The sequence below is a fragment of the Lethenteron reissneri genome, chromosome 15 (assembly GCF_015708825.2).
Source record: "Lethenteron reissneri isolate LAM-NWPU_2019-01 chromosome 15, ASM1570882v1, whole genome shotgun sequence".
Taxonomy (NCBI): Eukaryota; Metazoa; Chordata; class Hyperoartia; order Petromyzontiformes; family Petromyzontidae; genus Lethenteron; species Lethenteron reissneri.
In genome coordinates this window covers 6,785,166-6,803,428 of record NC_083793.1, presented here as the reverse complement: position 1 = coordinate 6,803,428, position 18,263 = coordinate 6,785,166, and the positions used below count along the sequence as shown (strand labels likewise).

Genomic DNA, 18,263 nt, shown 5'->3' with positions numbered 1-18,263 from the left:
GATGTATTATTGGTGATCTATTATTTTATTTCTATTATTAATTTTATTCATTTTTATTTTTTACCTACGTGACTTTACCGAAGAAACCTGAGAGCAATCCTCTTGAGATGTATTATTGGTGATCTATTATTTTATTTCTATTATTAATTTTATTCATTTTTATTTTTTTACCTACGTGACTTTACCGAAAAAACCTGGGAGCAATCCTCTTGAGATGTATTATTGGTGATCTATTATTTTATTTCTATTATTAATTTTATTCATTTTTATTTTTTTACCTACGTGACTTTACCGAAGAAACCTGAGAGCAATCCTCTTGAGATGTATTATTGGTGATCTATTATTTTATTTCTATTATTAATTTTATTCATTTTTATTTTTTTACCTACGTGACTTTACCGAAGAAACCTGAGAGCAATCCTCTTGAGATGTATTATTGGTGATCTATTATTTTATTTCTATTATTAATTTTATTCATTTTTATTTTTTTACCTATGTGACTTTACCGAAGAAACCTGAGAGCAATCCTCTTGAGATGTATTATTGGTGATCTATTATTTTATTTCTATTATTAATTTTATTCATTTTAATTTTTTTACCTACGTGACTTTACCGAAGAAACCTGAGAGCAATCCTCTTGAGATGTATTATTGGTGATCTATTATTTTATTTCTATTATTAATTTTATTCATTTTTATTTTTTTACCTACGTGACTTTACCGAAGAAACCTGAGAGCAATCCTCTTGAGATGTATTATTGGTGATCTATTATTTTATTTCTATTATTAATTTTATTCATTTCTAATTTTTTACCTACGTGACTTTACCGAAGAAACCTGAGAGCAATCCTCTTGAGATGTATTATTGGTGATCTATTATTTTATTTCTATTATTAATTTTATTCATTTCTAATTTTTTTACCTACGTGACTTTACCGAAAAAACCTGGGAGCAATCCTCTTGAGAGACGGAGCGGCTCACCTGGAGTGCCATCGTGGTGCTCCGGGCCGGGTGCCTTCCCAGAACTCCCTGCTCCTTCCTCCTCTTGAACTTGCGGAAGTAGTCCTGGATGAGGAAGGTGGCGTAGAACTTGCCCACCGTCACCTCGTCATCTGTCGCGATTGACGACGAGCACACGTAACGGACCGGCGTTGTGCCAGTGGGTGGGCAGAGTCTCAAACAAGGGGGCAATAGGGTGGGCAGAGAACATCGGTTATAGTGACCTTCACAAAGAACACGCGGCCACTTACCACCTGACGGAGGGATGACCTGGTCCAGCAGCTTCATGCTGGTCCTCTTCCAGATCTTCTTGATCACCGCTCTCAGCTCCTCGTTGGCTTGGTCCAAATTCCCTTGGGTGCAGAATTGACGTATATTGTTGAGACTCGATACAGCAGTTTGTATAGCTACGAGAACATGCACCGATTGTACATTGTTCACAACAGCACCGTTGTTATTATTTTCCTGTTTCTTTCATTCTCTACAATACAGATAATCCACAAACACACTTTGGTGGGGGAACCTTCCACGTGCGGGTTGAATCTGACTTGTGACTTTCCTTTCACATGGCGAAATACCCCACTCACAACATTGATCCGTCGCTGCAGGTTATCTGAGCCGCACCAATCGGGTACCGGATTGGAATATTTGTGACCTGGCAAAGTTGTGTTTTCATTATTTTTCATTTCAGCGCCACACTCAGTCAATGCATACAGTCGTGGCGTCATCAAAGTCTAGCGTCAACTAACGTACGGCTCGCCAAAGGTAATTTTTTAAAGTCCTTATTTGCCCATCATTTAAAGGGGCCTTCGAGGTCACCAAGAACAAAGCAAGGAGCTCACCCTCTGTTTTAATCTTGAGGGACGTTCTAACCAGGGCGAACAGCGTTGCGTTGAACATGACCGTGCCGTCGCTGTTCAGCGGCATGTTCATTGAGACCAGCCTCTGTTAGGAGAGTGAGCACAGACAATCACATGTGTGTATGTTAAACTTATTTTGCACCGTATGTAGCCGACCGTGCTAATCGGAGGTGCACGAGTGGTCTTGTGTAGCAATCTCTGCATTGTAGTAACCATTTCCAGGGGCTATGTATCCAGCGTGGCTTATGAGTGCTGAATAACTGCTAATTAATAATAATTGTCACTACACCCAAATTGAAAAAGATAAATATATCCACGTGCCGTCAACTCACTGCTGGATGAGTGCCTCCCGGTGCCGTGCAGGGCCGTGTGGATGGTTTTGTCAATTGTTCACTATGCATATTCAGATTCCAAAGAACACAGGATGAGATGTTACTATCCTTTGTGCAAGCACTTTCAAGAGTTCATGAACAGTGAGCCTGGTGAAATTTGGGGAGTGCATCGTCAGTAGTGAACCTTTGGTTCCTAGGGTGTTTCGGCCTTTCATACTATACAGGTCAGTATTGTTTAGTGAAGGTGAAGAGCAAAGACGTAAGAGCACATAAGTACAGTACAACAATGAATTGTGCTGCACTGTTGCTAAGCACTTCAGCCTCACAGCCTTTAACAACTTGTTCTGAATTGCTGGTCACTCAACCAAGCACTATCCCAGGCTACACCGGGTGCATTCTGGGTTGGTTGGTGACAAGCAAAATAAAAATATACGATCAGAATTTGTCCAGAAAGTTTTCTACAAAGTATCTGAAGACTCATCCAGGATGGTCCCCCCAAGTGGGATGTTTGGCCAAATTGATTTTAAATATTGTTTTTATTTGTTTGCATGTGGAAGGTAACCGCAGTCAAAACTGCTATGGAAATTGAATTCTTTTGGCAACATTCTGTTTGCCAAAAACAGTAAACGTAGTCCTTTAGTAAAAGTAAAGGTGCAGCCCTGCAACGTCTTACTTATGGCACAGCCGGTGGAAGGGCCTTCATTAGTTGGAGCTCTAGAAAGCCCTTTAGCAACTAGAAATATTTAGGAGTAATGAGAAGTCAGCATTATTGCCAACGCGGGGAAAAGAAGCTTCCGTGTTTTAAGAGCAATTACATCAACGAAACTTTTTGGAGCAGTCACTACAAATTGACAAAGGAAACGATGTACAGCGGAGTGTGCGTGTAGAGACGATACCTTGCAGGCGACGCGATGCGGACACAGTTTACCGAACCCCAGGGGAGGCTGGATCCTTCTCAGGAGTGTGACAACATCCAGATGTTTTATCCGTCCCCTAGATACGACGGTGAGTAAACAAGCACACACACACATACATGCACACATGAGAAAAGAGTCTTGCATTGGGATGTTTGGCCAGTTGGCCGATTCAATTAATGAGTTTATTTGGCATCTGGGAGGAAACAAGAGGACCCGGAGAAACCCCACTCATGCATTAGGAAATCCACAGTGCATCGCGGATTTTTCGAAACTGATTTAAAGGCCTCATTATACCTGTGCAGTAACACCATCATCATCATTCATCATCACATTCATCGAACTGCACAGGTCTGTCATCGTCGTCATCGTCATCGTCATTGTCATCGTCGTCGTCGTCATTACTGGAGTCAAGTCTCAAGATACTACTGTCATTGGTGAGTGTAGAACACCATAATACGTATCGTATGAGAGAGAGAATGGATAATATTAAGGTTTTATAATTAAATAGATTTAAGTAAAATATATATATAAAGTATAAATATACATATTTTAAACATTCTGGTACCCACACACACATATTCCTAGGGGGCCAATTCTACTTCGCGGATTTTAACCTATCGCGAGGGGTTCCGGTCCCATTAACCGCGATAAGCGAGGGATCACTGTACTCGTATTCACGGGAGTCTTCCCATCCAAATACGAGCCATACTCAAGCCTACTTAGCTTCTGAGATCTGACGAGACTGTGGCCACATTCAGGGGTGATTTGGTCACAAAATCAGGGGGTAGGGGCTCACTTGGCTTCTGGGTCGTACTCAGACCAGATCCTCTTGAACTCGTCGAGGTGGTGAGGCCCCAGGATGGACCAGTCTCGCGTCAGGTAGTCAAAGTTGTCCATGATGACGGCCACGAACAAGTTGATGATCTGAGAGACAGAGAATGCGGGGAAATTCCCCGACGAGGATGACAACAAAAAAATAACGTACATTTTGGATCATCGCAAAGCTGTGGAACAATGGTGAGCCTTGAGCCATGCCTCGTTTCATGTCATTTAACCTCCCCAGAAATGTCCCTGTCGATGTAAAAATTTGGTTTAGATTAATTGTTTCAAAGAGGGGGGCACTTAGAGTGAAAAGTCATGCATTCCGAGAATGTTTGTGTCAAACTATAATTACTTTTATCTTAAAACGTTCGGCAAATGAGACAACGTGGCTGTGACGGCCTCATTCAATGAATTGCTGGATTAATCCTAACACCACAGACAAGATTCAGAAATGACATACCACCGACATTAGCTGTGGCCGGGAATTAAACAAAATTCGCCGGGTTTCATTCTGCAGTGCGAAAACCATTGCGTGCGCCACGTAATTTTCATCACTCGTGGGAATCACGAAATCTACTTAGAAAGTTTCATGAATCTGTGGATCGTTCCGAGCGTCGCGGCGAGCGAGACGCACCAGGAAGGCGCACAGCATGTAGAAGCTGATGAAGTAGATGATGGCGAAGTTGCTGCCGCAGGTGAACTCTTCCCCGACGTTGTAGTCCGACTCGGGGTCGCAGCGCCGGCCGGACATGCACCCGAGCAAGATCTCCTGCCACGCCTCGCCCGTCGCACAACTGCCACAGCAGAAGCCACCCCCGCGGGAGGAGGGGGAGGGAGATAATTAGCATCGCCGGTAGTTGCCACCTCCAAGGTGCAAAAAGCACCGGGAAATATCGCGGGGAAGAACGAGATATCGAAATTTCAGAGAAGAAGAGAGAACTCAGTGTGTGGTATATGCGCTGTCTTGACTGGTGTAGTATTGGGCAAATGACAGGTTTGTTTGTTTATCGTGTGCTCATCTTGCCGAGCCAGGCGGAAGCCGCTTCAGTAGCGGAGGGAGGGCCCTGAGACCACTGACAAGGCAAGCCAAGGATTGTTCGTCTAGAAACAAGTATAACCCGTAAAAACAAAGTTTTTCACTATAAATCCTTTATATACGTGGCGGCTAGAGTCCTCTCGTCCTCTGGCTTGATGATTGCATGGCACCATTAAGCAATTGGTAATTAAATATAATATTTTTGTCCTAAAAAGTGTAAAATTTTGGGAAAAAAATTTCACGAACATTAATTGTCATGCACAACGAGTCTGTGTGCAAAATGTCAGCTCGATTGGATCACGGGAAGTGGGTTATAAAACGACCGAAAGATTTGCACGGTCGTAAGCAAGCAAGCAAGCGCGCAAGTGAACTTAATATAAAGGCTTTAAAAAAGAAAACTCAACTGACAGAAAAGGGGGACTTTTTGTGTGTCCCGGGAAGACTTACAAATTTACCGGGACAGCTACTCAACTGATAGAAAAGGAGACTATTTAAATCCTGGGAAGACTTAGACATTTAGCAGGACAGCGACCGAAACAAGAAGACGATGCTAGGAAAACCAGAATATGTGACACCCGCTAGATTCACCGCCAGCAGCGGTGAAAGGAGAAATTGATCTTCTTGGTTCTTTCGGTAAAGTCACGTAGAAAGGAAGTAATAAAGTAATAAAAATTAAACATAATAAAATAATTCTCACGACGTTTCGGCGACAACGCAAGCAGCCGTCCTCAAGTGAAACCAGGTCTGTCGAGGCGAAAGCGTCTGAATGACTCTGTCTACTTGACAGACCTGTTCTCCACCTGAAGACGGCTGCTTGCGTTGTGGCCGAAACGTCGTGAGAATTATTTTATTATGTGTAATTTTTATTATTTTATTACTTCCCTTCTACGTGACTTTACCGAAAGAACCAAGAAGATGAATCCCTGCAGTCACGAAAGCTTTAAATCGGAGAAATTGAGTTTCACGCAGGAATAACGTGGGTGGATATAATGTGCCTGGCGTATAAAAGGGTTTATTTTGGTAGAGGAAGACGGGGGGGGGTGGGGGGGGGGGTTGGAAGGAATTCACAAAAGTTAAAAGAAATTGGAAAAAATGAAAATCTAACCCCCGAAGCTCAAATACTGAGAAACGAGCAAATAAATACTGTGGCTCTTTTCTGAGGAAACATGCAAAATATAGGGTGACGTTGACACCACTGGTTATGAGTGACTCCTGTTAAATTTGGAAAAACAAAACATTAATAAGGCTTCTTGGAAATCTCTTCCTAGTGACTAATTTGTGGACAGACGCGAGTATGTTGAGTGTGCTTCCAATTCTGGGTCTTTCATCTTCTCTGCAAAATTGTTTTCATACAATAGAAAATCTGCATCTGGATTCCAGGATGTTTTCCCAGACCAATTGGGGCAGATGTTGTGGAAATCCCTGTACATTATTTCATCTTTGGATTTGCCCTTCCTCCCTGTTATTATTCACGCCACGAAATGAAGAAACGTCCAATAATAAAGTCCCAGTGGATTTTGGAAACCCAATCCCCGCAGAACAGTCCCCGTTTCCTAGCCCCGGGAAAGCAACCACCCCACCTGGTGTTTGGTAAATTTGACAAGAAGCATCCCACAATGATGCTGACTATCTGCATTAAATACACGCCGGTGAGCTGCTCTCTGTCGCAGTTAATTCGTGCTATCATTATGCACAATCGACAGTCCGGAGGTTTTTGATTATTGGATAGAATCCCTAAACGAGACCGTTTTCAAGTAAATACATTCTGAATGAAAACCTGTTTATGTGCACAGCACAGGGCAGTTATTTCTGGGTAAAGGAGCGGCCGTTGCTTTACTCCGAGGGCGCGAGAGGGTTTACATGGAGCTGTGTGCAGGAGCCAGCCGTCAGGGCGTTGCGTGCAGGATTTACCCAGGAGGTGAAATTGCTCCCAGGAAGGAGGGGGGTGTCTATGATGTCAGATTTTTCAACTGGTTCATAACTCTGGTCGCAGACGCTTAGAGTGAAAGAGGCTAACGTTTTTGTTTTATTTTCTGAAAAATAAATTTACATCCTTGTTACCCATAGAATCTTGTTGCCCATTGAATATCATCTTCTGCTTCTTCTTGTTTCGTCTCGTATGGCTGATGTTGATTTACAGCAGCAGCAGCAGCAGCTTTAATTTCATATCGAGGTGGTTGAGCCCAGATAATCGCGTCAGGAGTAGCGGGGAGGCTGTGCTTAATCCTTTGGAACAGCAGAGACAACAAGGCTGAAGAGGTCTGCGCTTGAAGCAGCGAGGCTCGGCAGATGGTGCAATGCTCAAAAGCGGCCACCTGCTTTGTGAGCTCAGCCGCAGCCGACGGGAAGTAACGAGCGCGCTCAATTGCTTACCGGAAAAGCAGGAAGCACAGCCTGAGGGAATGTTTGAAAGTTGTTGTTGCGGTTGATTTGCATTCCATCTTGCATCGCGATTTTTCCAAATATCTGACAAAGAAGAGAAAATCGTTTACTGCTGATACAAATCAAACGAATATAGGTTTTTTTTGTTTACGTAATAATTAACAGATACAAGAATCCATCTCTCCACAAGAAATAAGTTGTCACCTCTACGATGTATTTTTGGGTTTTACCACCTGTCATTCGGGTGTGCTGTGAATCTTGACACGTGGAATGAAACGTCGGACATCGTGCAGAACAATACGTGGTACAACCCGACAACACATGAGACAGCTATTGGAAGAAACTGTGGAAATCTACTCAGTAAATAATGTTTTAGCTTGGAAAGAAAGCCCGTGGGCTTATGGACTGAAGTATTATTTCATGCAGAGCCATGACCTATAGTCAATTTAATTCCAAAATTATGTTCGATAGCAGCATTTGCTTAAGCAGGAAAACTCTGGAGAGGCTTTAGCCATCATTAGACCTCCTTTGCCAGTACCAAAATATAATAGTAGAGTTTTCCCCCTTTTTCTGGCAACAAAACTGAAACCTTTTAACAAGGAATCATGTGTGCATTAACCACAATACTTGTGGACAAAATGCAAACAAAAAACACACTGATAATATCTGCATTGTCCTTGAAACTGATTGATCCACCCCAGAGACGGCTTTCTTTTAAGCCTAGTCTCAATTGGTGCTAGACCAGAGGACGCCAAAAGGCGTACAGCTCAAAGACAATGCACGATCAAAGTAATGAGGGCTCTGGGTAAGCATCTACATCATTAGACCTCCTTTGCCAGTACCGACATATAATAATAGGCTTTCGCCAGTCAATTCTACATCATGGGACCTCCTTTGCCAGTGCCAAAATACGAGAAGAGGTTTTTCCTCTTTTTTCAGGCAATGCCTTTTGGTGTCCTCTGGTCTAACACCGCTTGAGACGAAGAAAGCTGTCTCTGGTGTGGACCAATCAGTTTCAAAGACAATGCATATATTATGAGAGTATGTTTTTTGTTTGCATTTTGACCACACGTATTGTGGTTAATGCAGACATGATACCTTGTAAAAAGGTTTCAGTTTGGTGTTTTAACAACTTAACACCTGTTTTGTTGTCAGATAAAAGGGGAAAAACCTATTCTCCATTCAATTCTCATCATCGGGAGTCACCTACACAAGCAAAACTAGAACAGAACAAAAACTACACTGATCACATTTGAATTTCCAGATATGCCATCCAAGCTCGGCATTGTTTGCGGCACTTCGTGCTCTGACTGAGTGATCCACATCGATGCGTAGGAATCACCTGCATTCCGATCACGGCGTAGATGAAAAACATCATCACGATAAGCAGGGCGACATATGGCAGGGCCTGTGGAGAGAAGCAAGGGAAATAAGCGCGATAACATCATGGCATACTCCGGTACTCGACATGGCTTTTGGCCTTATACGAAGGAAAGAATCCTCATTGCCGCGATACATTCAAGTTTATCGGTTCGGTTGCAACATACATTTTAAAGAAAGTTTTGCTAAATAACGATAGTCGCTTTTACTCCTTTGCTAATCGACTACTGGTTGGTCAGCATGGCGTTTCGGAGGCAACACAAGCTTCCGTCTTCAGGTGGAACCGTCATAGCACGATAGCTGTATCAAGTGAGAGAAATTATTTTTTTATTTTACTCTTATTATTTTTTATTTTTGACCTACGTGACTTTACCGAAAAAACCTAAGAATATGAATCCTTGCAGTCACGAAAGCTTCAAATCTAGAATTAATGGTCAGCATGGGTCTGTGAAGGATGGGTCCCCAGCTCAGATCCCCATTTAATTCGCCACTGATGTTAGCCGTGGCTGTGAATCGAACTCGGATCTAGATTTGTGGATATGAGATTTGTAGCATAGTGCGCTAACCACTGTGCCCACCGCTCCTTCCCCAAAGCATTATCGACTTATATTTCCGCCGCTATTCACGCGTAACTTATTATTTCATTGTTCACGTATTTGATTCTGTAATTACCCGCTGTGCCGATAAGCTTTGACAAGAACTGATGGAACGAATCTCAATTTCACGATACGCTCAAGTTTATTGGTTTGCATGTAACAACGCTTTGGAAATTGAAACTAAAGTTTAAATAGAAACTGTCAAGAAGTAGTATGCCTTGCAGTGGTTCAGTGTTCCCTATTTAACAGACTTTGAAACACAAGTTAATTTTTTGAAATCGATTTTTGCTCTGTGTAGACTTGTGCCTCAAATGTCCCCTCGTGTTTTCTCACAAATGTCTCGTTATAAATCGAGTTTGTCTCATACAATGACGTGTAGTTTTCCATGCAAGATATAAATGCACGCAATCATACATTAAGGGATTAGTGTATGTATGCGTATTTATTCTCCAATTCCGTAACCATGATATGTATGGATCGTGATTTTGTATGTTAAAATCAATAAATAACCTTGGTGTGTGTATATATGCATGCATGTTAGAGCAGTTAACACTCTTTGCCCTGAAGCTAGTGACTTGAGTTTGATTCTAGACCACGGCTGACATTAGTGACAAATAATATTGGAACTGGTTCTACCATTCCACCCCTTCCCCCCCCCCCCGCCACCTGAGGACGGCTGCTTGCGTTGTGGCCGAAACGTCGTGAGAATTATTTTATTATGTTTTATTTTTATTATTTTATTACTTCCCTTCTACGTGACTTTACCGAAAGAACCAAGAAGATGAATCCCTGCAGTCACGAAAGCTTTAAATCGAAACTGAACACTGTCATATATATCGAAATAAGAATATTTATTGGGACTGGAAGAATCCGATGAGCTATAAAGCTCTTTTTCACAAACGTCCAGGAGATGCAGGTCAAAACGTAACAACAAGAAACAATATACACACACTTAGACTAACAGAATGAACCAAACGCTATAAAATAGACTAAAACAATAAGAAACTGTACAAAGGGGGCCATAGATAAAGGATAATCAGAGAATAAATGATTCAATCTAAACGTGACCCCAAATTGTGACAAGACATCGGATATCTGTAATTCATTGACAAAACTTGTTGCATGCCTAGCGACTATTGTCATGATCGAATACGTTTGCGGTCACGTGTGTTTGGGTGTTCACCTTCAGTTGACGCTTAAATACCCCGGATAAGCAAACAACAAGGTAGACGACCTCTGTTTATAACCAGGTGAGAACCCATTAAGGTGAAAGTCTATTTTGTCAAAGACAACTGGGAAGCAAAATTGGCACTTCTACGGAACTTCAGATTTACCGGAGGAGGAGTGTGCAGACCTTTGCACTGTGCAAATTGAATTTCTCGCTGCAAGAGGGGGTCATCGGGACTTGATGAAGGTCTATCCCGGACCTGACGCAGCGCTCACCTGGAATGATTTTATGAAGGTCCACAGGAGGGTGCGAATGCCCTCCCCTTGCTTAGGAGCTTGACGAGTCTCATCACACGGAAGAGACGGAAGAATGTGATGGAGATGCGGGAGCTGTCCTCGGAACTCTGACGGATAAAATCGACGAGCAATCCGGACGTTAGCGTCGAGCTCCGTGCGCCGTCCGCACGCCCATTCAGGGTCCTCGTCCGCATATAGCGCATCATCACAAAACAGCAAATAAAAACAAAACGACAACGAAAAAACACCATGCGCTAAGGTTGTTGTTGGGTTTTTTTTTTTTGGTCGCGTGAACGTCTCAAACGCAAAAATGCAGTTTTGGACAGCCATGCTGAATACGCAGCAATTGGCGCAAACGAAAAAAAAAAGGCAATGCAATGCCACCCAGCTTGCATCCCAAAACGTAAACATCACTGCAAAAAAATCACTGCGATGGCTGGAGGAGAGGGAGGAGTTGTGGGGGCGGAGTGTGACCATGCCAGGGCGTGCATTGGTTGTCACGGCACAAGGTGCTGGGGGAAGGGACGAGAGGGCACCTTTGTCTGGCCCATCTTACCATCGTGGGCAGATCAAAATTAGTATCAGCGGCAGGAACATCATCATCATCATCATCTAAAGGGCAAGTTCCAGTTGGCTTCGAAGAGGGGAACACAGACAGGATGAAGTGAAGTGTCTCACAATCGACAAAATACACGGTGGTGTCGACTGCGTAACGTGGACGCGCGATGGCATGCTGGTGATTTTTAGAAGGCTCGGAAATTCACACAATCGGGTTAATAATGCAACGGGACAGGCACGGGAGTACGCCAGAATGAGAGCCACACTACGAAACGTCAATGGATGCGATGCAAGTAAAGACGACTATGCACAATCCAGGCACAGGAAACTAGAATCTCTTAAACAGTAAATAAAAGCCAAGTGAATCCGTTCACACAACATAATCGACGGACGTTGGTAAAAAAAAAAACCTGACATTTCTTAACACTGAGCAAACGATGACTGGGCAATAAATATTTTCAGCTTTTATGCTCGTACCGGTAAGCCTTGGGGTGTAGATATCTCTGTTGGAAAAGGGGTTCAGAGCCAGGACCCGCAATTTCCCTCTTAAGTGGCATCGACTTTTGACGGACATAATTTGCAGGAACAAGGAAAGTTTGCGATCTGGCATTTTGAAGGCAAATCTTTTTTTGGACTCTCAAAACTGCTGGATTGCGAGGTGGCCATGGTGTTGGCAATATATATCAAAGGTATTCACGTGCCCATCTGTGTCGACCTTTTGGTGCTGTACAGACGTCTGCACGGGTTTTCTCTGGCTATTGAGGTTTACTGTCGCATCCAAAAGACTCCTTTAAAAAGACAATGGCCGATCAAGACAAAAATAACATTGAGCCTCAATGAGGTTTTTCTCTATTATGTAAAAAAGTTAAAGGAGCGGCCCTGCAAATGCTTGCTTATGCCACCGCAGAAGGGCCTCCACTCGGAGAAGCTGGGGAATTCTCACGACCCGAATTTGAACCATTCTCACAGCTTCTTGATTACCAACTCCACCTTTCCAAAGGCACCATCTTAACACTGGGTAGAGTCAGTGGCCACGGAGCCTCGCTAGTCAAGAGGCGAGAGCCCACGGCAAGCGGACAACGTTCAGGAACGCCCGCGGGCGCCCGTGGCGGCGGCAACTCAGACGGACGGCACGGCGAGGTGGACGGCAAGCGTGATGGTGCATTACCTCTCCCAGGTGGCCTCCGTTCTGATGGATAGAAGCAAGCGGCAAGCGTGGGAAGCGGCCGACGAGGAAAAAAAAAATGGGCACAAAAAAGTAGAATAACAAAATAAATAAAATGACATGAGTGGCTGTGGGGATAATAAAGGGGCGAGCCATTTTGATGGTGGTGGTGGATATGGGGGGGGGGGGGGGGCAGGAAGGGAAGGAGCGATGGTGGTGGTAGCAGTGAGGGTAAGCATGGTGTAGGCAGGGTACGTTGTGCGGTTGGGATGGTTTTGGCGGTAGTGGGTTAGTGGTGATTTGCGCGGGCGGGCGGGTGGCTTTTTGCAGCGAAACGCGCAGTATGGGCAGGGAGAGCACGCATGCAGACACAACAATGACAATGAGCCGGTGAGTTATGCACAAACAATTCCTGCCCACTCCCATCGTCTAGGACTCATCACCCAGTGGTTGTAGCATGCACCCTTGGGTGCAAGGACTTAAATGGAGCCCCGTGTCCAATTCCCCCCCCCCCCCCACCACTCTTCACAGACTGGCACCTGGGCCGCTGCACTGCCTACACACTCAATCGCTCCGCTGTGGTCGCGAGTGAAGCATCCAGTTAACCAGGTTGTTCGGCGTAACCCCTTTCACTCTGCCCAACGGCCGTCCTGGGTTAACACTGCAGGTCCGATGAGCCGTGAAATACTACGGCGCCATCTGCTTCGCTTCACAGTGGACTTTATTGAAAAGTCCAGTATGCCACGGTGTGTGTGTGTGTGTCAGCGTCACAGTCGAGATTTGGCAATTTAGAATTTTTTTTACCAGGATTTACCGTACTTAATTGCGTAAAAAACACATTGCAACATCGCACCCGCTGCTGGTGATCTCATGCCCATTTGCAGGCCAGCGCTGCATACTCCTTGTGCGGTGAAGGGGCAAACTGCAACAAACCTAGCAGGTCCTTCCCAATAAAAATAGTATCTCTCTCTCTCTGTCATCTTTCTGGTGTAAAGAAGGGACATCGCATGAAATATCAGCCTACAGTATATGTCCTATTAAACACAGCGTCAACTACAAATTTAGCGTATTTTCAAATTGAGCCTGAGCACCACTTGCCAAAGCAGTCCCTCGATAGTTTTTTTTGTCCTTTTCAGCACCGTTTAAGCATTCCTGTAAATAAGTGTGGTGGCAGAAGGGCACCTAATCAAATCGATCGTCGCGGAAATGTAAATGAGCGGGGGAGTACTTACGTTCACTTCGGTGATAGCAATATCAACGACGCTACCCACAACAATCAAGGCATCAAACGAGTTCCATGCGTCAAAGAAATAGTGCTGTGCACAGCGAGCGGCAGCGAGAGAAGAGGAGAGACAGAAAACAAAGGAGGGAATGGAAGAAAAAGAACAACAACAACAAAAGAACAAAAGAGAGAAACATTTAAAAACAAGCAGCCACCAATGACGCTGACTCTAAGAGCAAACTCGGGCTTGAGCTGGACGCAAGGATGTCAGTTTTCTGCCACAACCCTGGTGGCCTACCTCTCGGACATTAACCTGCAGGGAGAATAGAGAGAGGGCTTCTAATTCATCCCCTAGACAAAGAAGTGTAGGACTGTTTATGCGTATGCTCACCAGGAGGTATGAAAAATAACAGTCATGCGGTTATTGGTGGCTGCCCCAAGAGCATCAACTCACGGCACTCGAGAGTCCAGTATAGTCACGGTTTGACTGAAACCCAGATTCAAACTCCCTGCGGTTTTGGCTCAATGCTCTCGCAAAGTATTGGTCTCTGAAGCACCCAGCCACCTTCGGAAAGGTGTCTTAAGTTTACGTTTCTTTTGCATAACCTGGTGAGACCTCAAGCGACGGGATGCATCTGGTTTGCAAGAGTGAGCCGGGTCACCGAAATGACGACGGCAAAAATGAATTGAATAAAGGTACAGCGATAAATTCGGCACTGCATTAAAAACCCTCTCCTATATTCGCCGCGGGGTCGTCTACGTTCACCGGGAGGTGTGTAGTCATGTGTGACTTGCCAAACAGAGGCACGGGGTGGAGGAGGAAGAGGGGGAGGAGGATGAACGCAAAGCAGCTGGGCCTGATGTAGGCGAAAGGCGACGGGGGGATAAGCGAGGGGACGAGCGGAGGGAGAGAAGGGACAAGGGTGGCTCACATACTCACGTCGATTTCACTGAGAACGACGTCTATAATGCTGCCAATCACGATGAGGGAGTCAAACACGTTCCAGGGGTCACTAAAATAGCCCTAGACAACACGAGGATCAGGACGCAAGGGTAGACGTGTCAGGGGCAAGGAGGTCAACGGCGACTCGGCATCCCGGGGAACTCTGTGAAAACACTGAAAATGGTTTCAGATAAAAGGGTGGGGGGGGGGGGAACCACTCGAGGTGCAAAAAAACCACAGCGACTTAACATTCCACACGTGACAAACGAAGGGACAGATGTTTGTCTGGCCAACCAAATATCAAACGAAATAGAATGTACGTCCATTAGCCTACGGCCTTGTTGAATCGATCTTTATCGGCAGTAGTTTTCTAAGCGCCAAACCCTGCACCGATTTTGTGATTCTCAGGCTCATCAGCAGTGCGTGACCTGTTTAAGGATTGCTGCTGATGCTGCTGATTTGCCCTGGCGTTATGGGAACGAGCGATCAGCAGACAACACGACGCTCGCCCAGCGTGTTGCAGGCTCTTGTCTGTCACGCCGGGCAACGCGTCGGCATTTGTTGAATAAGCCACGCTGCCGATGAGAGGCAAAATGGGCAAAACTGGTCCAGAATTTGCAGCCGAAACTATTTCTGATGGGAAACATTTGTCCAGAAATCCCACAGGACGATGTTCGTGAGCATCATTCTATTTTTACTCGTGAGAAGCAGACATTCGCACGTTTATTTATATCTTAACAATCTTTTAGCCAAAACCCACCAAGATGGTGCGTAATTTTGTAACGTTAAATTCCATTTATTTTAATAAATTACGGGCCAGATTCACATCTTCATGATATGGATACAAACCTATTATTTTGGCAATACTGTCCACCCCCAAGTAGTTCACCCCCAAGTTGTTCATCGAAGCATTGGCACAACTTCATCAAAATATGTTTTTTCAAGATAATGGGGGACACTTTAACAATCACGATGACATCTTTACTGCCGAATATGTACCGTTCATTTTTCAGGAAGAGCGAAACAGCTCCTGTGGATATGGAGCTCGGATTACATCGTGCCGTGTCTGGGGTATGTGAATGTTAAATACTGCCACTGCCGTCTCTCACTGGCACCACTGCCAGGCTGTCTGGCCAGGCAATGAGCCCCCCCCCCCCACCCACGTCACCATCATCTCAGAGAAACATTTGACACATCTACTGTTGTCATTTTACAAAGCGCAAAAATTCACTCTCCTGCGTGCATTGTTCATTAGCAGCCACGTTAGCCGTGTTGCTGCAAACGCAGTTTCCATTCTGCAAGTGCTAGAGCGGCTGTTTTGATTAATATTCGGCTGCTCGGATATCAGGCGTGGGATCTCTGAAATGAGCACATTATTACCATCCAATTCACTGGACGTCAACACGATTCAATTCCCCGCAGCAGCCGAACTATTACCGCCATCGCACACGCACTTGCAAGCAATGCCGAGAATGAATCTTCACGTCGCACGGCATAGCACACGGTTACAGATCCTGGGGTTATTGTTACGCAGGATTTCAGGGGAACAAACACACACGCACACACACGCTAGGGTCCAAATCGTGGGGCGGTTTTCATGGGGGCAGAGGGAAATGTTTGGTCAAGTCATTTCATGATCCTGATAGAAGAAAACAAATCAAGAGCTTTCCATAGCCAAACAAAACTGTGGCAGCCTAGGGCTGAGAACTCACAAGCATCCGTTCCTTTTTGTTGACAAACACCTGCAATGCATTTGTTTAGGACATCAACACATAATCTGCCTGTTGGGGAATATCCACGCCTTGCTTGAACAGTGCAGGCCCAGAACACGGAATAACGAGATGACGACAAATTATTTATTAGTCTACTAGATTAGCCCGTCATTAGCAATGACACACAGCCTAATCCCATATGACAGACACACGAGTTAATTATACTTGCCCTTATTGTTTAGGCATGTCCCGTAAAGCACGCATTACACTGCATTACGAATAAATGCTGTCTCTCTGTGTATGCAGGCACACATGCTCACGCGAGCGTGTAGCGGTAACGTGAGTGTAGTTGTTCACACAACTGCAACTCCAAACCCAGCCAACTCGGTTGAACTCCCCGTAGCGAATGGTATCTGAGCCCGTCCTGAACCTCTCCTCGATCGACTCAGCCTCAGATGACTCACTGGTGGTGTGTGCACATCTGAGCAGTGGGGAGAATAAAGGTGGCTGGGAGTGGTGCTCACCTCACCACCCTCTCGTGCGTGCCCGGCTAACCTGAATTGCTGCCCGATAACAGAATGGGGACCCCCCTCCCCCCACCGCGCTATGGGTGGATAAACAGGGGACGCACAATTTAACCGTATATCATTGCGTGAAGGTGGAGATAGGATGTTCGATTTCCAGCCTTGACGGAAATCCCCGTGGTAATTGCTCTACGAATCTGGCCGATGTAGACTCAGGCTAGAATTGGTGACTCGGTGGCAATAGTGTGGGCAACGTTGACACTGGGGATATGAAGGCAGCTGGGAGCGCATGTTTATGGCTACGACACTTGTCCTGCGTAGTAAGACATGTCATAGTTAAAAAGACTCCACTGAAGATCTTTGGCTATTGTGTGTAATTTCTAGGGATGTTTTGTTTGAATGCACCCTTTAAAGGATACACGGGGGGGCTTTGTTCGTGTGTGAGTGCAGCGGTTAGCGGGCTGCGCTACGAACTCGGCAACCCGAGTTCGATTCCCGCTCGTGGCCAGCACCGGTGACAATTATCTCAACCGGTCCCAGGCCTCCCCTAGGTTAACTCAGCCTGGCGCGATGTGCAAACGTCGCCACTGGGAATACAAACGAGACCGGGCGTGGTGCTGGCCACCCGCCCCCTCGCGTGCCGTGCCTGCCCTTCATAGGTGCTCGCTAACAGCACTTGCCCCAACAGTCTTACAAAGCTACACGGGGGATCTTTGTCTTAATTCGCACGCCATTGTCAATCACTTGTGGGATAAAGCCCCCCCCCACCTCCCCGCACCCAGGCTTGGTTGTTGTTGTTATTTGCCATACTTCACCACACTGGCTTGTGAAGGGGAGGTGGTTGGTTCGCACGTCGATTGCCACTGACGTTAAACCCGTGGCCGTGAAAGTGAGCCAAGGTTCATCATGCAGCGCAAGATCCACCGGCCTAATCTAGATTTGAAGTTTTCGTGACTGCAGGGATCCATACTCTTTGTTTCTTTCGGTAAAGTCACGTAGGTATAAAATAAAATAAATTAAATCTGTGGACGTCCCACCTGATGACGGACGCTTGTGTTGCGCCCGAAACGTCGTTATTTAATTTATGTTATTTTATACCTACGTGACTTTACCGAAAGAACCAGATAGCAGAGGTGTGGACTCGAGTCATGTGACTTGGACTCGAGTCAGACTCGAGTCATGAATTTGATGACTTCAGACTCGACTTGGACTTGCATAACAATGACTTTGTCCCACCTCTGAGGTGTGGACTCGAGTCATGTGACTTGGACTCGAGTCAGACTCGAGTCATGAATTTGATGACTTCAGACTCGACTTGGACTTGCATAACAATGACTTTGTCCCACCTCTGC

The 18,263-nt window shown here is 45.2% G+C and overlaps 1 protein-coding gene across 1 annotated transcript in view; it reads right to left on the bottom strand.

Annotated features, from left to right (window-relative positions):
• LOC133342645 (voltage-dependent L-type calcium channel subunit alpha-1D-like) overlaps positions 1-18,263 on the bottom strand; it is a 223,582-nt gene that overhangs the window by 30,569 nt on the left and 174,750 nt on the right. The window contains 13 exon segments of the mRNA XM_061551929.1: positions 981-1,111; positions 1,250-1,351; positions 1,841-1,943; positions 3,087-3,183; positions 3,904-4,031; positions 4,564-4,723; positions 7,339-7,349; positions 7,351-7,431; positions 8,690-8,755; positions 10,767-10,816; positions 10,819-10,894; positions 13,743-13,826; positions 14,673-14,756. Coding sequence (XP_061407913.1) covers positions 981-1,111; positions 1,250-1,351; positions 1,841-1,943; positions 3,087-3,183; positions 3,904-4,031; positions 4,564-4,723; positions 7,339-7,349; positions 7,351-7,431; positions 8,690-8,755; positions 10,767-10,816; positions 10,819-10,894; positions 13,743-13,826; positions 14,673-14,756 — 1,173 coding nt within the window.